This window comes from Musca domestica, unplaced genomic scaffold (assembly GCF_030504385.1).
Source record: "Musca domestica strain aabys unplaced genomic scaffold, Musca_domestica.polishedcontigs.V.1.1 15, whole genome shotgun sequence".
Lineage (NCBI taxonomy): Eukaryota > Metazoa > Arthropoda > Insecta > Diptera > Muscidae > Musca > Musca domestica.
The window spans coordinates 5,426,227-5,448,701 of NW_026712207.1; the positions used below are offsets into that span (position 1 = coordinate 5,426,227).

At 35.7% G+C, this 22,475-nt stretch overlaps 1 protein-coding gene across 9 annotated transcripts in view; it reads left to right on the plus strand.

The window, feature by feature from the left end:
* The first annotated feature begins 3,683 nt into the window (after nt 1–3,683).
* The window catches only part of LOC101900870 (protein nervous wreck), a 34,476-nt gene continuing 15,684 nt past the window's right edge, over nt 3,684–22,475 (plus strand). For 2 of the 9 annotated variants that reach the window (XM_059119571.1, XM_059119580.1), the window contains exons 1-5: nt 3,685–4,239; nt 13,034–13,263; nt 16,443–17,526; nt 17,592–17,727; nt 22,269–22,450. In XM_059119571.1, coding sequence (XP_058975554.1) covers nt 4,207–4,239; nt 13,034–13,263; nt 16,443–17,526; nt 17,592–17,727; nt 22,269–22,450 — 1,665 coding nt within the window. In that variant the 5' untranslated portion in view covers nt 3,685–4,206. Of the gene's footprint in view, nt 4,240–12,054; nt 12,566–13,033; nt 13,264–16,442; nt 17,527–17,591; nt 17,728–22,268; nt 22,451–22,475 lie in introns of all 9 variants that reach the window. The other 7 variants (XM_059119572.1, XM_059119573.1, XM_059119574.1 and 4 more) reach the window with 7 other exon arrangements.

Consider the following 22,475-nt stretch of genomic DNA (forward strand, 5'->3'; position numbering starts at 1 on the left):
CTTCCCTTCTAATGAAGACCTTAGAAAGGTAAGTGGATTTAGAAATTTGATCAACTTTTTCTATATTTTAATCGAATTATTCCAATTGAAATACGAATAATTTCACTTGAATAATATATGGAAATAATTCAAATTAAAAACCAGTAAAGAAAGATCAAAAATCGGGCGGGGCCGACTATATGATACCCTACACCACTGTGGGTATTTATCTATCAATTTCGGCCTTATAGGGTGAGCAATAACCATAAAATCGGATGAAGATGTATATCGAAGGTATAAACAAATCTGAACCGTTCACGATAACATTTGGCAGAGGTATTTTTGAGCAGTATCTGATGCCCGGTAGCAAATATCATTGTTGTGGAGAGCATATAACGCATGTGAGGGACTTTAAAACAAAATCGGATGAAACATATGCAGGGTGAGATGAAAAACTGCAAACAACTTCAGACTGCTGCCATTTCTAAGCCACTCGTCCGACAGTTGTTAAAATTATTCCAGTGACAGCTGATTGTATTGTTTACAAGCGTACAAAAGCGTTTTGGTGATAATTCTCCAGAAAAAAATGTAGTCGTGATGGAATTCTTGCGTGATAGTGTATTTTCTTTATATTTGGTTGGAAAACCACAAGTGGCCATCATTAGAGCACTCCAGCATTTAAATGTGAATAAATCGTTTGTGTCTCGTACCATCGTCCTTTACCGTGATACAGGTAGCGTAGCCCAACGTCAAGGAAGTGGACGGAAGAATACAGCAACATCAGCAGAAATGGTTCGATAAGTAAAGAAGCGACGCAGTGGCCGAAAAATGGCTCGTGAGCTGAACATATAGCAATATTCCATTCGGCAAATATTGAAAAATGAGCTCGGGGTAAAGCCATTGAAATTCCAACAAGTGCAAGAACTAACGCCGAACAGAAAGAAAATAGACTCAAAAGAGCTAAAGAATTGCTTCAATTGGCCGAAAGTGGTGAACTGCCGAATTCGGTTTTATCCAATGAGAAAACATTCGTTGTCCAACAGTTTGTAAACAAACAAAATGATTGTGTTTACTTGCCAAAGAGGTCAGCTGAAAATGTGCACCTTCAGTTGGCCACCAGAACTCAAGTGCCGGCCATGGTGATGGTGTGGACCGTGACATCAGAATAAATGCTGAATCTTATCGTGAAAATATTCTGGAGGGTGTATTAAAGCCGTGGGCACACAACACTTTTTGGCCGCAGACCTTGGACATTCCAACAGGCACCAATTCAGCACCATCGCACTCAGCACGTGCTACCCAAGAATGGTTACAAAATAAGGTTCCAACCAGAACTCCAGCGCCGGCTATGGTGATGGTGTGGGCCGCCATAACAGCTGATGGTCGCTCTCCGCTCGTATTAATCGACCGTGGCATCAAAATAAATGCCGAATATTATCGCGAAAATATTCTTGAGGATGTATTAAAGCCTTGGCCACACAAACTTTTTGTCCGCAACCTAGGACATTCCAACAGGACTCAGCACTAACGCACTCAGCATGCGCTACCCAAGAATGGTTACATAATGAGGTCCCTCGCTTCATTTCCAGCGCACAATGACCACCAAAATCTCCTGATACCAATCCGTTGGACTATTGTGTCTGGAGTATTTTGGACAGCAATGTTGGCACTAAAAAATACCAAAGTGTCGATCACCTCAAGCAAGTGCTTCGTAGGGAATGGGCCAAATTGCCGCAGAGCAACATTCGGACAGCGTGTGACGGTTTCATTGGCCGTTTGAAGGCAAAAAATTTGTGCCAAAAGGTGACCAAATTCTAACAAACAAATCTAAACTTATTCTAAAATTTGATGCTAGTTCCGACCTTTTTTGCTTTCATTCAACAAAGTTTAACAAAAAATGTAAAAATTATGGTGTTTGACTTTATTGCAGTTTATTGTGCAGTATAGGGGAGCTCTAGCTATATTTGTAGCTTCGGATGAATTCAGTCGGAACTGCTAAAATTCAGTACATTTGAGCTGATATTAGCCATTTGGTGCACAATAACCCCGAAATCGGTTGAAGATGTATATGGGAGCTATATCCAAATCTGAACCAATCTTGACAAAATTTGAAACACTTATTTCCGAGCTGTCTCTGATATCTTGTACCAAAGATCATTGTCGTCGAGTGCATATTACGCTTTTGAAGGACTTTAAACCCTAAATCGGATGAAACATGTATATGGGAGCTATAGCTATATCTGAATTGATTTCCTCAAAATTTGATGTACTTGCTTCTAGACTGGATCCGGTCGGATGTGTCAAAATGCAGATAACTTGGATTGATATTGGCCAATTGGTGCGGAATTAACTCGAAATCGGTTGAAGATATATATGAGAGCTATATGTAAATTTGAAACGAATCTCGACAATTTTTGAACAGGGTACGGCCATGGACCAAACAAAAAAATGCAGAATTTCAATTCAATCGGATAATAAATGCGACCTGCATGTTGTTCACAAAAATACATGTAAAATAATTTTATCTGGTAAAGCGAATGATTAGAGGCCTTAGGGTCGAAACGACCTTAACCTATTCTCAAACTTTAAATGGGTAAGAACCACACCTTTCTTGGTATGAAGGTGTGGTTGTTATATAATGTGCCCAGTGGGCCACTTTTGGTAAGCAGAACTGGCGCTGTGGGATGAACCAAACGTAACCAAACATGGAGAGAGACGGACGACATGCATAAATCGACTCAGAAATTGATTATATAAAGATCCTAAAAAGTAACTATGAGTATATCTGGATTATTTCTCCATGTTACAAAGAAATGTACAAAGACATAATATCTCTACCACTGTGTGGTGTAGGGTATAGTAAAAAAATGAAATTCTTGAATTACGTCACGAATTACAAAAGGAATTTTCCAATTTCAAATAAAATATTTTGAATTACATGTGAAAAAGTTGTAGTAGATATTTTGAACCCTCATTTCTTTTCCAATGTATATACTTTTTATTACAGCTAATTCTTCCAAGGATGAACACAATGGACCAAGGGTCTCCAAATGAAGCAGCTGCCGACTCTAGGGGTACTGCGCATCCTGTAACCTAGCCTAACCTTCTTTGGGATGATAAAGCTTGGAAGAAGCTTTCAAAATTAATTCAATCTCTACAAAAAATGGATCTCTACAAAAAAATAAAAACGATCCTCGTATATGTTTCTCTGTTAGTTAACATGTTTGTATAAAAGAGACCTCCACATTCTGAACATTTTGATCAATGTTAGAGTCAAAAAAGAAACTATTGATAGCAGAATGCTTACTCTGCCCTCCAATCTACTCAATAAAATATCAATTGAGTGAAACCCCCTTGCCGTACGAACTGATAAAAAAAGTTAAAACATATCTGGTACACAAACAACAATTTCGAAAACTAGAGACAACAAATCAATGTCCATAGCAATAATTTAGTAGAGTATTTGATCGAATAGAAATGTGTACATACTTTGTTCGCTGCCTTTTGACTGTGGAACGATACTCAACTATTAAGAGCTTTCTTTAATAATCTTATCAACAATTGCGGACATGACATAGTTGAAAAACCCAAATAACGTGAGTAAAGTTAGTGACACAACCTTGAAGAGAGCGCGAGTAGTTGAAAATTGAAAATCGAAATGCATTTTCAAAATGTGCTAAAAAAGTAACGGTGCAGTATGCAAGGTGTTTCGGAATTGTGGGGGTGTTTTATATAGCGCAGGAGCGGTAAATACAACACTGGCTCTTTCCAGTTGGACAAAAAGTCACAAATGTCATTTATGAATGAAAACATTTACGTTATCCTTGCAAAACCACCCCCCGGTCTACACCCCCCAAAATAAGGGAGAACATAAATACCCGCAACTAAAACAACAATATTGGAAAGTTACACTCACGCATTTTTTGTCGTTTCTTTTTTTTGGGGAATTTTTCTCTGAAACAATAGTTGGTTGGTGGTTATTCCAGTTTCAAATTTACCAAGCAGAAGAAGAAGAAGCAGCAGCAGAACACTACTCAGACAGAAAACCAGGCAATTTTCATCAACAACGACGACAACGTCGTCCAAATCGATACGTAAGAATCGCAAGTGAACGAAAAAAAAAAACGGAACGGTGAAAATTTTTTTTCGGTATTAAAAAATACTTGGTTTTTGTGCTAATTTTCAAAACGGGTAAATCGTGTTCTTCATGTGAAGAACAATCAATCAATGGCCAAAAAGGAAACTGCCAGCAAGAAAAGTGTTAGAAAAGTTTGAAATCTCTTTTGGTATTCATAAAACCTCTATTTCTTGACGAAAAGTACCTTGAAATTGTGTAGAAATTCCATAGAATTGCTTGTTATAGCCTACGCCTATGCTATTTGCTTGCATTTGCCTGGCCCCTCGATGAAAAAAATAAAAGAATACAACTTTTTCAATTAAATTTCTTGTGAATTAAAATGAAGGAAAATTTCTAAATCCAGTGTCCTGAGTGAAGAAAAAATTTGTGATTTTTTTCTTTCTCATATACAAACATTACATAAGTGTACATAAGACACCAATACCCAGGCAAAAGGGCATGCACACACACAAATATATATACACACACAAACACGACATCATATAGAAATATATACAAGCATAAAAATATTCGGAAAAATGGGATATCCTTTTATGTTGGATGTTCCCCCTCCCCCCTTTAACAAAATTTAAAGAAAATTAACTTAAAAACCAAATGTGTTCCGTTTTTTATAAAATGTTCAATTCAAATCGAAATATATAAACACTTTTTCCTTGTTAAAAAAAAATTGGCATCCATTCAAAATGCTTTATATGGACTCTTGGAAAATCTCTCAGGGACACGTGAACAAACATTTGATGTGATTTCATTTTTGAAATGTGAAAAAACGAAAAGAAAAATTGGATCAGCCCATCCATTCAGTGGCTTTATTCTGTCGTCAAAGTGCATTGTGAAAAAAAAATTATTTTCAAACAAAGTGAAGTAAAAAAGTAAAAGTGGTTTCCATAGCTCCAGAAGTGGGTAATTGGCTTAAAAGGACACACCGAAATACTCATACCATCAAAAATATACAAAGTGTTCTAAATTGAAAAAGAAAGAAAAAAAGAGGAATTGTGGAGTTGATGAAAAAAATTTCAAGGCATTGGAAATTAACCAATAAAAAGTCATTTTTACATCCTTTAATAATTTTTGTGGATTTATGAAGGATGTGAAATGAAATAACAAAAACTTTATATCCTCTAGAAGAATTTACCAGGAAAGAAAATATGAATGTGGGATGATGAAAAATTGAAGTCACTGGAAATTAATTTGCTTAAAGGACCAATAAAAGGAGTGTTTGATATCTGTTATTCAAATTTTTGGAATTAAAGGGTTCATTATACCCAAAAAACGGAAGCTGTACTTCCATTAGAAAAACGATTTTAGGAGGTTTTGTGAAAAGTACTAATAAGGAGCCTGTCCTACAATGTCCTACATGTCCTACAAAAAAAAAAAAAAAAAAGATTTTAAAAGGGTTTGTGGATTTGTAAAAAGAAAATTGAAGTCGCTGGAAATTGTGTATGGGACCAAGAATAACCATGTTTGCTAATATTTATTGATTTTTTTTGGATTTATAAGGGATGTTAAAGGGCTTATCATACTGAAAAGAACAAAAACTTTGTTTCCTATAGAAAAAAATTCATAAAAAATTGTGGAGTTGATGAAAAATCGAATTCATTGGAAATTTATTTGTGTAACGAACCAATACAATGACTTTAATATCGGATATAAAATTTTTTGATTTACGAAGGATGTGAAAGGATTCATCATGCTTAAAACAAACCAATTAAAAACAATCAGTCGATTCTGCCGGCAGACGTATGCCCTCAGCCAATGCTCGATTATTTAAATATAATTTAAATATGATGTTATGATTATTCAAACTCTTGGCCCACTATGGAGTGGGTTCTACAGGAATCGGCCAATATTATATTGCGACGTGCCATGTTTGGTCCATATTTGTAACTTTATCATAAAATCCATATTCATCCCAAGTTTCTGGTTGAGAGAAATATTTAGATGTAGCAAATTGTAAAGAAGCGCTGACTTGTTTCGTAAGATATGACAGATAAAAGTATTGAAAATTGTGACCCTTTGTGGGTGAGGTTCCAGAAGGGGTTCCCAGCTATATATCATGGTACAATAAAAAGGTATGGTAGAGCTACCAGCTAATTACAATTTTTTTAAGTGTCCCCGACTTCTGCCAATTTTGTGTATGTATTTATCGTTTTGAAAAATGAAAACAAAATATTTTCAAAACCAATGTTTGGAAGACACGTAGATTGTGGCTCACGTATGAAACCTATTAACCAGTTTAGCCATGAATTTGAAAGATTGAGAAGTTTGGATCAGGCATTTCATTAAATTTTCGCGCAATTTAACTCATTTTAAAAATGAGGAAAACTATGAACCAGAAGGAGAGGACCGATATATCCCATCTTCACAACAGTTCTTGCATAAGTAGAAATAATGGAATGTGTGAAATATAAAGATAACCTGATGCTTATTTCGGATTTTATGAACGTTTTGATTATTCAAAACTTTGACCCTTTATCAGCAGGAATGGTCCGATCTCTACCGCCTTTATAACAGATCCTGTGTTGATAGAAATATTCAGATGTGCCAAGTCTGAATGAAATGTGATGTTTATTTCGCGTTTTATGAGCTTAATGAATATTCAAAATTTCGATCATTCGATTCATCTTCACACCAGACCTTGGGTTAATAAATTATTGGGATGTGTGAAATTTGAAGATAATCGGACTCTTTCATCACATTTTATAAGAATTGTAATTATTCAAAATTTTGACCCTTTGTGGAGGAGGTACTTGATGGAGTGGACTGATATTGTCCATTTTCGCACCTAACCTAGCACTGACGCAAATATTAGAATTTACAAAGTTGGACCAAAATCGGATTATCGTTTCTCTTTCTGTGCAGAAAATATATATTTTTTTTGAAAATTTCGATCTTTTGTGGGGGAGGTACCAGAAGGAGTGGTCCGATATTGCCCATCTCCGAACTCGATCTAAATTTGACACAAATATTACTATGTACCAAGTTTGGACCAAATCGGATACTCCCATCGAGAGTTATCGTGCGTACCAGCCAGACGAACGGATGGACACCGCTAAATCGACCCCAAATGTCCTGAAACGGATTTGGTCCAAAGAGACCTAGTGTCTAAAACCGTTATTTTGACTAGGCACTGGGCAAATTTATTATCCGGTTGAGATGACATTTTCCAAACAATATTTGTTTGGCCCAAGGACGACGCCTATTGAAATTGGTGAGAATCGGTTAAAATTTAGATATAGCTCCCGTATATATATTTAACCGTCCAAATGACCTGTATTTTGGTACATCCGACCGAATTCAGTTTAGATGCCAGTATATGAAGTTTGGTGAAAATCGATGCAGATATAGCTATACATCCCACATATATATACATATATGTTTCATCCGATTTGGTGTTTAAGTCCCTCATATTCGTAATATGCACCCCACAAGAATGACATGTGGTATCAGACACAGCCCAGATATACTCTGACAAATTGAATCAAGATCGGTTCAGATTTGAATATAGCTTCTATATAAATACCGATTTCGGGTTAGTTGTGCACTAAATGGCCAATATTACTCCAAAATGACCTAAATGTTGGTACATTCGATCGGTATTTAGCTGCTTTCAGCGACGTTATACAGCTGCTTTCAGCGGCGTTATACACCGGAATTGTTTCAAATTTCGAATTTGAAGTTCTTAATAGGTACTTCAATCTATGACAAAAAATGTCTGTGCCGGTCTACGTCTTCGTATAGCCCCCATATATCGGTACCTCCCTATAATCGGTATTTTAAAAATTCCAGCGACATTATTCACCAGAATTGTTTCAAATTTCGTATTTGAAGTTCCTATTGGGTACTTCAGTCTATACCGCCCTATGTTCGGTATTTTGATGATTTTAGCTACATTTTTCACCAATTTTTTCAACTTGCCTATGCAAGTCCCCGTCGTCGTACAGACCCTTTTATAACGGCTACATTCGGCATTTTAAAGATTTTAACAGAATTTTTAATAGTTTCTATTTTTTTTAAATTGTCAAATTCGTTCCAAATGGTAGAGGGTATATAAAGTTCGGTCCGGCCGAACTTACAGCTTTTTTACTTGTTAAAATTAAAATTTTGGATTTCAAAGGCGTGGATTTTTTCAGGTAACAGAAAAAGAAAAGAATTCCGCTACTGTTCTTGTAAACACATTATTCCATAACTTGATAAAGAGGGAAATAACCCATAAAAATATGTAAAGACACTTATATGTCCTATTATATATTTCGAATTTAAAATCAGCCTGCTAAACTGTTGGCCGAATGTGTCTCCATTGATGTCTCAAAAATAAATCAATAAGAGTAGGAAAACGAATTTCAAACTAAAAATAGTCTTCCCACTTGTTTAGTTGTTACTTACCAACGTTATAACAGCGTTCATCGACCCGTTCAAACAAATGTGACCTCTAAACCAAAAAAAAAAAGTAAAAACAATCAATACCAAATCTTATCTCTTTCCTAACGAAAATAAATGTAGCAGATAATTTTGTCAGGGTTAAATTCTGCGCAAACTGAACGAATATTTGGTAAATGTTTTATTAAAATCTATCCAAATGTTTATCAGAAAGCTTTCCCTCGAATTTAATCCCCGGTAAATTTTATGGAGTTATGTTTTGTTTTAGTTATAAATTAATTATGAAAAAAAAAAAAAACAAGTAAAAGGCATCAAGGCCGGTCATACCGAATTTTTGATACTCTACACATGTGGTAATGAAAAATAATTGAAAATATCTTCGAGTGCACCCATCCAAATAATGTTAATAACTTTTAAACAATTCTTAACGCAAAACGAATGGGACTTGAAATTTTGCAAGTGAGTCAGTGTTGGTATCTAGGGTGCGGCTGGGTTTTTGGAAATTCGAACTATAAGTGCAAAAAAAGTACTAAAAAGCACAATATTTGATGTAAGAATTAAGATGGGGAACTAGGGTTCATATAAGGAGGTGGTTTTGGAAATGTGTACTAAATGCATGAACTGTACTGGATGAACAGATGGTGCTGGATATATTGGTTTTGGGGACACTACTGCGGAAGTATGTATTATCAGTATACGAAAAGTACTAAATGGTATTAAATTTGATATATAGGGAACGGATAGTGTTTGAAATTTTTCATTCATGTCACTGTTAATGTGTGGGGTTGAGTCTGTTTGTCTGTCTGGCTGGATGGTGCGCACCATAACTCTGAAACGGAGCATTCGATTTGGTCCATCGCAATTGGTAAATCGCAATATTTTTGTCAAATTTAAATCGAGTTCGAAGATGGGCAATATCGTTCCACTCCTTCTGGTACTTCACCCACAAAATGTCAAAATTTTGAAAAGATATATTTTTTGCACAGAAAGAGAAACGATAATTCGATTTTGCTCCAATTTTGCAAATCCGAATATTTGCATCAGTGCTAGGTCAAAGTACCTCCCCCACAAAGGATCAAAATTTTGAATAATTATAATTCTTCAAAAATGTGATGTAAGTGTCCGATTATCTTCAAATTATATAAATCTCAACATTTTTATTAACCCCAAGGTCTTGTGTGAACATCGAATATATCAGTCCACTCCTTCTGGTACCTCCCCCACAAAGGGTCAAAATTTTGAATATCCATGAAGTTCATAAAATGCGAAATTAACATCCGATTCCATTCAGACTTGGCACATCTCAATATTTCTGTCAATACAATATCTGTTATAAAGATGGTAGAGATCGGACCATTTCTTCTTCTCTTCAAATTTCACTCATCACAATATTTTTATCAACCCAAGATATGCAAAGAAGATGGTATATATCGGTCACCTTCTTCTCGTACCTCCCCCACAAAGGGTCAACATTTTGAGTATTCATGAAGTTCATGAAATGCGAACTTAACATTCGATTCCAGTCAGACTTGGCACATCTAAATATTTCTATCAACACAAGATCTGTTAAAAAGATGGTAGAGATCGGTCCACTTCTTCTGGTACTTCCCCCCAAAAAGTGTCGAAATTTTGAATAACCAAAACGATCATAAAATCGGAAATAAGCATCATGCTCTCTTCAAATTTCACACATCCCATTATTTTTATTAACCCAAGATCTGCAAAGAAGATGATATATAACGGTCAACTTCTTCTGGTACCTCCCCCACATTTTAAGTATCCATGAAGTTCATAAAACGCGAAATTAACGTCCGATTCCATTCAGACTTGGTACTCATCTCTCAATATTTCTATCAACACAAGATCTGTTATAAAGATGGTAGAGATGGGACCATTTCTTCTGGTTCCTCCCCCACAAATGGGTCAACATTTTTAATTAGTAAAACGATCATAAAATCCGAAATAAGCATCAGGTTATCTTCAAATTACACAAATATCAATATTTTTATTACCCCAAGGTCTGATGTGAAGACGGAATATATCGGTGGTCTCCTTCTGATACCTCCCACACAAAGGGTCAAATTTTTGAATATTTATGAAGCTCATAAAAAACAAAATTAACATCCCATTCCATTCAGACTTTGGACATCTCAATACTTCCGTCAATACAAGATCAGTTATAAAGATGGGACCATTCGTTCTGGTACCTCCACCACATAGGGAAAAAATTTTGAATAACCGAAACGGTCATAAAATCCGAATAAGCATCCAGTTCTCTTCATACATCACACATCTACTTGCACAAGATCTGCTGTGAAGATGGGATATATTGGGAAACTCCTTCTGGTATATATCGGTCACCTTCTTCTGGTACCTCCCCCACATAGGGTCAACATTTTAAGTATCCATGAAGTTCATAAAACGCGACATTAACGTCCGATTCCATTCAGACTTGGTACTCATCTCTCAATAATTCCATCAACACAAGATCTGTTATAAAGATGATAAAGATCGGACCATTTCTTCTTATAGAGTCAAATAAGCATCCGATTTCCTTCAAATTTTACACATCCCATTATTTTTATTAACACAATATCTGCTGTGAAAATGGAATAAATCGGCACACTATTTCTGGTACTTTCCCCACAAAGGATTCAAAATTTTGAAAAACAAAACGCGAAATAACAATCCAACTCTCTTCAAATTTCACACACACAAACATTTTTTCTAACACAAGATCTGTTGTGAAGGTGGTACCTTCTGGTACCTCACAAAGGGTAACAATTTTCAATACTATTATCTGTCATAACTTGCGATGCAAGCCGGCGATTCTTTACAACTTGCTATACCTATTTATCCCTTTTAACTAGAAATCTGATATGAATATGTTATTTGTCGGAATTTATTATTTCGCATAAAATTGAATATAAATGTTCGATTTCCTTCAAATTCAATATTTTAATCTGTATTAGATGAAGTATGAAATCGGAATACTTCAGACCGCCATATCAGGCACCTCACGCATATTTCCACATTTTCAAAAAAATTGCACATAGGAAAAATTCTGTAAAGCAGGAAGTCGATATAGTCCAAATCTGGCACGTTGAAATATTTATATAAGTTCTAGGTCAGATATGAATTGGTGAATATTGCGCATCTGCTTCGGAAGGGTCAAAGGTTTAAATAATCATGACTCAAGGCTGGGGGTATGCATCTGTCGGCAAAACCGACTGATATTATTTTACTTGTTACTATATCCATAAAAGACCTGTTATTTTGATCTGCTAAGAAATGTTGCTCTTCGAAATAAATAACTCGTATGTGGAGCTAATGCACGCTGAATCCAGCTCTAAATTTTGAAAACTGCATATAATATATTACATCTAAATCTTGTTTGCACCCTAAGAGTTAGTCAATTGCATAAAGCAATAATTGCTTGTCCTACTACAACCTTATACGAATAATAAATAATTTATAAACTATCTATAATTTTCTTTTTTTTTTCATTTTCCAATTTTTCCTGCATTCAATTAACTTCTATTTTTGTATTGTATTTTTAGATAAAAACGACCATGTGTCCGTGCTTGTGTTGAATAATAATAAATAAAAAAGCCAAGAATCTGAAAAAATAATACGCTAAATGCTTAACGCTTAAACGCACCAATACTCACACACATACACACATATAACCTGTCATCCAAAACAAAACAGAACAACAAAAAATAAAAAAAAAACTGGAGGACTAACAGAAAATCGAACGGACATACTATGTGCTCCCATTAAGACTATTTCACGAACTCTCTCACACACACACGCAAACAAACACAGAAACACTCATACACATATGTATACCTGCTATACTCATTCACGACATACGTAAAAGAGCTAAAAATAAGGAACAACAAAAAGAAACAACAACAGCAAAAATCGAAGAAAAACTAATCAAATATCGAAAGATATTTTTTAAAATTGCCATTTCAATTCATTACAAAAATTGGACGCTATTTGTATTTGTTAGGATAAGAGAATACTAGAAACACTAATAATAAAATGCAGCCCCCACCGCGTAAGGTAAGCATAGTCCCCCCAACTCCACCCCTCTCTCTCTCTCTCTCTCTCTTTGTGATTAGATTCATCGGAGTCTAACGGCAAATTTTGTTTGTGTTTGTCTTTGTTGTTATTCTAATTCTCCTATTTTTGTTAATATTAATCAAAATACATTTGTTATCTAAATCTTTGTCATTTTCTCATTCATGCAACGTGACAAGCCACATACTACACTAATACATTCATCTCACATCACACACGAACACACATACATACATATTTATTTTATAACAGAAACGCATGCATCATCATTTGCCATAACCATCACCATCCTGAACATCACCTCTCACCTTTTTGTATTTACTTCAGTTTATTTCTCTCTAATCATCGACCACTTCCCGAGCTGATATCCTGCATATTTATTTATATTTCTCTGTGTTTTTTTTTCTTTTCCGTCTCTCCCACTCCTTATGGTCCTTCGTGACTAATTAGGGTAACTATGTGAAATTCCTAAAGAATTTACATACGGAACAAGTGGCCAAGTTGCAGCTGAAGAATCAACATGAGTGCGATTTGCTCGAGGATATACGACAGTTCACCATTAAGCGTTCGGCCGTGGAAAAGTCGTACAGTGAGGCATTGCTCAAGATATCCTCACAGTATTTGAACAAAAAGATACCCAATATACCGGATATCAAAATGGAGGGCATGGAAGAAAGATGGTAAGTTGAATGTACACAACACACACATGCATGCATACATACGCATCTATTTACCTTAAAATGTCCACTTGTACACGTTGATGGGAGCTTGAAGAGCTACCTTGAATTTGATATCATGCTATCATACGCCAGGATTATTTAGGAAATAATTTTTAAATTTTTTTTTTATGGGAGGATAAAAATATTCGTTTTCCAAAAAGTCTAGCCGGTCTTCTTGACGGAGACCTGAAGGTCTTCATGCAGGAGACCAGAAAGTCTTCTTGAAGGAGAGAAGAAAGCCTTCTTCAAGGATGCCAGAAGGACTTCTTAAAGGAAACCAGAAGGTCTACTTGAAGGAGACCAGAAGGACTTCTTAAAGAAAGCCAGAAGGTCTACTTGAAGGAGACCAGAAAGTCTTCCGGAAGGAGACAAGAAGAACTTCTTTACGGAGACCAGAAGGTCTTCCTGAACGAGACTAAAAAGTCTCCTTGAAGGAGGCCCGTAGGTCTGCTAAAAATAGACCAGAAGGTTTTTTTTTAAAGGTGGTCAGAAGGTCTTCTTAAAAGAGACAAGAAGGTCTTCTAAAAGAGACCACAAGGTCTTCTTAAAGGAGACAAGAAGGTCTTCTTAAAGCTGGTCAGAAGGTCTTCTTGAAGGAGACCAGAAGGTCTCCTTGAAAAAGAGCTGAAGGTCTTTTTGCAGTAGACTAGAAGTCTTCTTGAAGGAGGCCGAAAATTATTTTTGAAGGAGATCAGAAGGTCTTCCCATAAAAGGGCAAAAGGTCTTCTCAAAGAAAGCTAAAAGCTCATAGATCTTATCATAGTAGGGCGAAAGGTCTTCTAATAGAAGACCAGAAGGTCTTCTCATAGATCTTATTATAGAAGGGCGAAAGGTCTTCTAATAGAAGACCAGAAGGTCTTCTCATAGAAGGACAGAAGGTGTTCTCAGAGAAGACCAGAAGATCTTTTCATAGAAGACCAGAAGGACTTCCCATAGAAGACCAGAAAGTCTTCTTACAGAAGGCCAGAAAGTGTTCTCAGAAAAGGCCAGAAGGTTTTCTCATATAAGGCCAGAAAGTCTCCTCACAGAAGACCAGAAGTCTTCTCATAGAAGAGCTGAATCACTTCTCACAAAATAGCTAAAGCACTTCTCTCAGAAGAGCTGAATCTCTCCTCATAGAAGAGCTGAAGGTCTCCTCATAGAAGAGCTGAAGGTCTCCTCATAGAAGAGCTGAAGGTCTCCTCATAGAAGAGCTGAAGGTCTCCTCATAGAAGAGCTGAAGGTCTCCTCATAGAAGAGCTGAAGGTCTCCTCATAGAAGAGCTGAAGGTCTCCTCATAGAAGAGCTGAAGGTCTCCTCATAGAAGAGCTGAAGGTCTTCTCATAGAAGAACTGAAGGTCTCCTCATAGAAGAGCTGAAGGTCTTCTCATAGAAGAGCTGAAGGTCTTCTCATAGAAGAGCTGAAGGTCTTCTCATAGAAGAGCTGAAGGTCTTCTCATAGAAGAGCTGAAGGTCTTCTCATAGAAGAGCTGAAGGTCTTCTCATAGAAGAGCTGAAGGTCTTCTCATAGAAGAGCTGAAGGTCTTCTCATAGAAGAGCTGAAGGTCTTCTCATAGAAGAGCTGAAGGTCTTCTCATAGAAGAGCTGAAGGTCTTCTCATAGAAGAGCTGAAGGTCTTCTCATAGAAGAGCTGAAGGTCTTCTCATAGAAGAGCTGAAGGTCTTCTCATAGAAGAGCTGAAGGTCTTCTCATAGAAGAGCTGAAGGTCTTCTCATAGAAGAGCTGAAGGTCTTCTCATAGAAGAGCTGAAGGTCTTCTCATAGAAGCACTTCTCATAGAAGAGCTGCTGAAGCACTTCTCATAGAAGAGCTGCTGAAGCACTTCTCATAGAAGAGCTGCTGAAGCACTTCTCATAGAAGAGCTGCTGAAGCACTTTTCATAGAAAGCCGGATGGTCTTCTCAGAGAGGCCCTGAAGATCGCCTCTTCAAAGCATGGAAGCTCGTCTCATAGAAACCTAGAGTGTCTTCTCAGAGAAGGCCAGAAGGTTTACTCCTAGAAGGCCAGAAAGTCTTCACCTAGGAGACGGATGGTGTTCTCATAGAAGTCAATGAGGTCTTCTTTGAGAAGTCAAGGAGGCCTTCTCATAGAAGAGTAGGATCTCTTCTCAGAGAAGGCGAGAAGGTCTTCTCCAAGAAGGGCAGTTCTCAGAGAAGGCCAAAAGGTCTCTCAGAGAAGGCTAGAAGGTCTTCTCAGAGGAGGATAGAAGGTCTACTCAGAGAAGGCCAGAAGGTTTATTCTTAAAAGGCCAGAAAGTCTTCACCTAGGAGGCCGGATGGTCTTCTTATAGAAGTCAAGGAAGTCTTCTAATAGAAGACTAGGAGGTCTTCTCAGAGAAGGCCAAAAGGTCTTCTCTTAGAAGACCAGAAGGTCTTATCTTAGAAGACCAGAAGGTCTTCTCTTAGAAGGCCAGGAGGTCTTCTCTTAGAAGCCAGGAGGTCTTCTCTTAGAAGGCCAGAAAGTCTTCTCTTAGAAGGCCAGGAGGTCTTCTCTTAGAAGGCCAGGAGGTCTTCTCTTAGAAGGCCAGGAGGTCTTCTCTTAGAAGGCCAGGAGGTCTTCTCGTAGAAGGCCAGGAAGTCTTCTCTAAGAAGGCCAGGAAGTCTTCTCTTAGAAGGCCAGGAGGTCTTCTCGTAGAAGGCCAGAAGGTCTTCTCTTAGAAGGCCAGAAGGTCTTCTCACAGAAGGCCATATAAGAACTAATAACTTTTGGCATAGCAGTCCAGAAAGTCTTCTAGTAGAAAGCCTAAAGGGGTTCTTACAGGACATCATAAACTCTCAGGACATCATAATGTCTTCTTTAAAAAAAAATATTTAAAAATATATTTTAATAGCTTCGGGATTCCGAATAAAAAGGCGTTAGCAATGACGTAATACAAATAAATATAGGTCACCAGACTATATTCTGCTTTGTCTTCTGCTCTAATACAAATCTAATCAGTTTGGAACATTCAAAGTTTTTTTGGGGGTGGATAGCTATTTGGTTGTGGAACAACTGGAATTCATTTGAAAAAAAAAGAAAAACACAAACACGAACACACTCCCATTTGAGATAAAATAACAACAACATTGACTTACAAATACACCCCCCAAAATATCATTGACTGATAAACTAATTTATTTTTTCGACTACCGTCCCTTTGCAGGAACATGTGGAGCGTTTGGCGTACGGTATTGGAAGAAAATGAGAAACTGGCACGGGCTCGCCTCGCCGCCATAGAAGTTTTCCAACAGCAGATTGCCGATGAAGCCAAAGTTCTGCGAGACTATAAATTGGGTATTGCCAAGAAGTCCTTGTCGTACATTGTGAACGTCCAAAAGGAGCTGCACTTGAGTGTTGGCGACTTGGACAAGGCCAAGAAACAGTACTTCGATGAAGAACACTGTGCCCACGATGTGCGTGACAAGGCACGCGACATTGAGGAGAAATTGAAAAAGAAGAAGGGTTCATTTTTCCAATCGATAACATCGCTGCAAAAGAACAGTGCTCGGGTGACATCGCGCAAGGAATTGCTGGAGGAGAAGTCGACGGGGGCTCGCAACGATTACATTCTCAGTTTGGCCGCTGCCAATGCCCATCAGAATCGCTATTTCACCGTTGATTTGCAGACGACAATGACGACCATGGAAAATTATGTGTTTGAACGTGTGGCGGAGTATTTGACGCTTATGGGTCGAACCGAATTGCTGACCTGTTCGGCAACACAAAACTCTTTTGGCAAGATACGGGATCAAGCCCAACAGCTGACCAGGGAGTATAATTTACAGTGTTGTTATCTCTTCTATCCGGTATTGAAGCAGCATATTCAATATGATTTTGAGCCATGCGACAATGATCCGATCCGCAAGGTAACAACCGAACATGAATCGGCCGTGGAAACGCTAACCAAAGAGGCTAAAAATCTGGCTGGTCGTGTGGTCAAGGAGAATCTATCGATACGTGAAAATGCTAAAAAATTGGCAGTGTGTGTTGCTCTACGTGATTCAGGTCAGCGAAGCGATCCAAATGACCCCAATGGTCCTGATTTGGATACCAAGATTGAAGAGTTCCGTGATCAAATACGCCGTTCGGAAACGGAGAAAGCCAAGGCGGAGGCATGTTTGCAAAGTTTGCGTGAGGGTGGTATTAATGTCGATGAATGGGTCCAAGAGGCGGAGATAATGGGTGCTCAGGAGTTGACCCGATCGGCAAGTTCCATTTCAATGCGTACCGATGCTTCGGGTCAAGGGGTGAGTGAGAGATATTTTTTGAATGAAAGAAATTGAATTTTAATAAAATTTTATATTTTTTGTAGGAAAATCCCAGTTCAGATTCATTCTATGACAGCGACAAGGAAGAGGCTGCTGGAGGTGCAACTGCTGCCGCTGCAACGGCTGCCAAGGAAGAACCACAGCTTACAAGGGACCGTACGTTTAGCGATAGTGATGAAGGTAAGTAATTCAAACATTTTTTGTTTGTGGAACTAAAAGGAAGTCCTGCCTCTCAAATATTCTTGAAAAATCCCCTTCCAAATTTAAAAAAAATCAAATTTTGATGAACTTCCCAAAATCCCTCCGAAAAACATTTAAAAAAATCACTTGTGAGGTCGTGAAATACCCTTCAAAAATAATCTGAAAAAATTCACGTTTGGGGTACAAAAATACCATCAAAATATATTAAATTTTTGGGGCATAAAATATTTTTCAAAAAATCTCGTTCGGGGCACTATAAAACTCACAAAAAAATCTGAAAATTCTCATTTGGGACATAAAACAGTCCTTCAAAAATGTTCTTAAAAAGCCTTTAAAGAACTTCAGATATGCTCCTTAAAAATCTACGTTTGAGGGTATTTCAAACCCTCAAAAATGTTTTTTAAAAATCCACTTTGAGGGTATTTTAAACCCTCTAAATTTTTTTTAAGAATCCACTTTGAAATACCCTTCAAACATTCTAAAAAAGTCTACTTTTGAGTCTTTGAAAGTCCTTTTAAAAAATCTTTGAAAAAAATCCAAATTTGAAACTTTGAAAGCCTCTTTAAAAGATCTTTTAAAAAGTCAAATTTTGATCCTTTGAAAGTCCCTTTAAAAATCGTTGGAAAATCCAATTTTGAGGCTTTTAAAGATTCTTGTAAATATTCTTTAAAAAATCCACGTTTGAGGCTTTGAAAGACCCTTAAAAAATTCTTTAAAAATCCTCGTTTAGGGCTTTGAATAATTCTTTGAAAAATTTTTTTTTAAAAAGTCCATTATTGAAGCTTTGAAAGACCCTTAAAAAAATTCTTTAAAAAAACACGTTTGAGGCTTGAATAATCCTTGGAAAATTCTTCAAAAAAATCCCTTTCTGAGGCTTTGAAAGACTTTTTAAAAATTCTTTAAAAAATCCACGTTTCAGGCTTTGAATAATCCTTGGAAAATTCTTTAAAAAATCCCTTTCTGAGGCTTTGAAAGACTTTTTAAAAATTCTTTAAAAAATCCACGTTTGATCCTTTGAAAAATCCGTGGAAAAATTCTTTAAAAAATCCATTTCTGAGGCTTTGAAAGACTTTTTAAAAATTCTTTAAAAAATCCACGTTTGATCCTTTGAAAAATCCGTGGAAAAATTCTTTCAAAAATCCTCTTCTGAGGCTTTGAAAGACTTTTTAAAAATTCTTTAAAAATCCACGTTTGAGGATTTTAAAGACCCTTCAAAAATTTCTTTAAAAAATCCACGTTTGAGGATTTTAAAGACCCTTCAAAAATTTCTTTAAAAAATCCACGTTTGAGGATTTTAAAGACCCTTCAAAAATTTCTTTAAAAAATCCACGTTTGAGGATTTTAAAGACCCTTCAAAAATTTCTTTAAAAAATCCACGTTTGAGGATTTTAAAGACCCTTCAAAAATTTCTTTAAAAAATCCACGTTTGAGGATTTTAAAGACCCTTCAAAAATTTCTTTAAAAAATCCACGTTTGAGGATTTTAAAGACCCTTCAAAAATTTCTTTAAAAAATCCACGTTTGAGGATTTTAAAGACCCTTCAAAAATTTCTTTAAAAAATCCACGTTTGAGGATTTTAAAGACCCTTCAAAAATTTCTTTAAAAAATCCACGTTTGAGGATTTTAAAGACCCTTCAAAAATTTCTTTAAAAAATCCACGTTTGAGGATTTTAAAGACCCTTCAAAAATTTCTTTAAAAAATCCACGTTTGAGGATTTTAAAGACCCTTCAAAAATTTCTTTAAAAAATCCACGTTTGAGGATTTTAAAGACCCTTCAAAAATTTCTTTAAAAAATCCACGTTTGAGGATTTTAAAGACCCTTCAAAAATTTCTTTAAAAAATCCACGTTTGAGGATTTTAAAGACCCTTCAAAAATTTCTTTAAAAAATCCACGTTTGAGGATTTTAAAGACCCTTCAAAAATTTCTTTAAAAAATCCACGTTTGAGGATTTTAAAGACCCTTCAAAAATTTCTTTAAAAAATCCACGTTTGAGGATTTTAAAGACCCTTCAAAAATTTCTTTAAAAAATCCACGTTTGAGGATTTTAAAGACCCTTCAAAAATTTCTTTAAAAAATCCACGTTTGAGGATTTTAAAGACCCTTCAAAAATTTCTTTAAAAAATCCACGTTTGAGGATTTTAAAGACCCTTCAAAAATTTCTTTAAAAAATCCACGTTTGAGGATTTTAAAGACCCTTCAAAAATTTCTTTAAAAAATCCACGTTTGAGGATTTTAAAGACCCTTCAAAAATTTCTTTAAAAAATCCACGTTTGAAGCCTTGAAATACCCTTCAAAAATTTCTTTAAAAAATCAACGTTTGAAGCTTTGCAATACCCTTCAAAAAATTCTTTAAAAAATCCACGTTTGAAGCTTTGAAATACCCTTCAAAAAATTCTTTAAAAAATCCACGTTTGAAGCTTTGAAATACCCTTCAAAAAATTCTTTAAAAAATCCACGTTTGAGGATTTGAAATACCCTTCAAAAAATTCTTTAAAAAATCCACGTTTGAGGCTTTGAAATACCCTTCAAAAAATTCTTTAAAAAATCCACGTTTGAGGCTTTGAAATACCCTTCAAAAAATTCTTTAAAAAATCCACGTTTGAGGCTTTGAAAGACTCTTGAAAAAATTCTTTAAAAAATCCACGTTTGATGCTTTGAAATACCCTTCAAAAAATTCTTTAAAAAAATCCACGTTTGAGGCTTTGAAAGACTCTTGAAAAAATTCTTTAAAAAATCCACGTTTGATGCTTTGAAATACCCTTCAAAAAATTCTTTAAAAAATCCACGTTTGAGGCTTTGAAAGACTCTTGAAAAAATTCTTTAAAAAATCCACGTTTGATGCTTTGAAATACCCTTCAAAAAATCATTTAAAAAAATCCACGTTTGAGGCTTTGAAAGACTCTTGAAAAAATTCTTTAAAAATTCCACGTTTGATGCTTTGAAATACCCTTCAAAAAATTCTTTAAAAAAATCCACGTTTGAGGCTTTGAAATACCCTTCAAAAAATTCTTTAAAAAATCCACGTTTGAGGCTTTGAAATACCCTTCAAAAAATTCTTTAAAAAATCCACGTTTGAGGCTTTGAAATACCCTTCAAAAAATTCTTTAAAAAATCCACGTTTGAGGCTTTGAAATACCCTTCAAAAAATTCTTTAAAAAATCCACGTTTGAGGCTTTGAAATACCCTTCAAAAAATTCTTTAAAAAATCCACGTTTGAGGCTTTGAAATACCCTTCAAAAAATTCTTTAAAAAATCCACGTTTGAGGCTTTGAAAGACTCTTGAAAAAATTCTTTAAAAAATCCACGTTTGAGGCTTTGAAATACCCTTCAAAAAATTCTTTAAAAAATCCACGATTGAGGCCTTGAAAGTCCATTCCAAAAATTCTTAAAAAATCCACCTTTGATGCTTTGAAAAACTCTTGAAAAATTCTTTAAAAACTCCTCGTTTAAAAAATCTTTAAAAAATCCACGTTTAAAAATTCTTTAAAAAATCAAATTTTGAGGCTTTTAAAGACTCTTGAAAAAATTCTTTAAAAAATCCACGTTTGAGGCTTTTAAAGACTTTTGAAAAAATTCTTTAAAAAATCCACGTTTGAGGCTTTTAAAACTTTGAAAAAATTCTTTAAAAAATCCACGTTTGAGGCTTTTAAAGACTTTTGATTTTTTTTTAAATCCACGTTTGAGGCTTTGAAAGACTTTTGAAAAAAATTCTTTAAAAAATCTACGTTTTAAGCCTTGAAAGACCCTTCAAAAATTCTTTAAAAAATCCACGTTTGAGGCTTTTAAAGACTTTTGCATTTTTTTCTTAAATCCACGTTTGAGGCTTTGAAAGACTTTTGAAAGAAATTCTTTAAAAAATCTACGTTTTAAGCCTTGAAAGACCCTTCAAAAATTCTTTAAAAAATCCACGTTTGAGGCTTTAAAAGACTTTTGCAAAAAAATTCTTTAAAAAATCGACGTTTGAGGCTTTGAAAGATTCTGGAAAAAATTCTTTAAAAATCGACGTTTGAGGCTTTGAAAGATTCTTGAAAAAATTCTTTGAAAAATCGACGTTTGATGCTTTGAAAGATTCTTGGAAAAAATCTTTAAAAAATCCACGTTTGAGGCTTTTAAAGATTCTTGGAAAAAATCTTTAAAAAATCCACGTTTGAGGCTTCGAAATACCCTTCAATAAAGTCTTTAAAAAATCCACGTTTGAAGCTTTGAAATACCCTTCATTTTTTTAAATCCACGTTTGAGGCTTCATTTTTTTAATCCATGTTTGAGGCTTAGATATACTCTTCATTTTTTTTAATCCACGTTTGAGGCTTTTAAAGACCCTTAAAAAATTCTTTAAAAAATCCACGTTTGAGGCTTTGAAATACCCTTAAAAAATTTAAGGCTTTGAAAGACCCTTAACAATTTAAAAAAATCCACGTTTAAGGCTTTGAAAGACCCTTAAAAATTTTAAAAATACTCTTGAAAATTCTCTTTCATGATCCCACTTTCTTCATCTCCCTCTCTCTCTTTCATTTGCAGAAACCGAAGAACATATACCCGAACCAACAACTACAATGCCGGCTATGAGTGCCAACACTGGTTGGGAGGATCCAACTGAAGTTAATTGGGGTGGTGATGACGAAGAAGAAGAACCCGAAGAACCCATTGTTCCTGAACCCAAAGAGGCCATATTCAAGTGTACTGCTCTATATAGTTACACTGTTAGTATCCATCATATCCAACTCC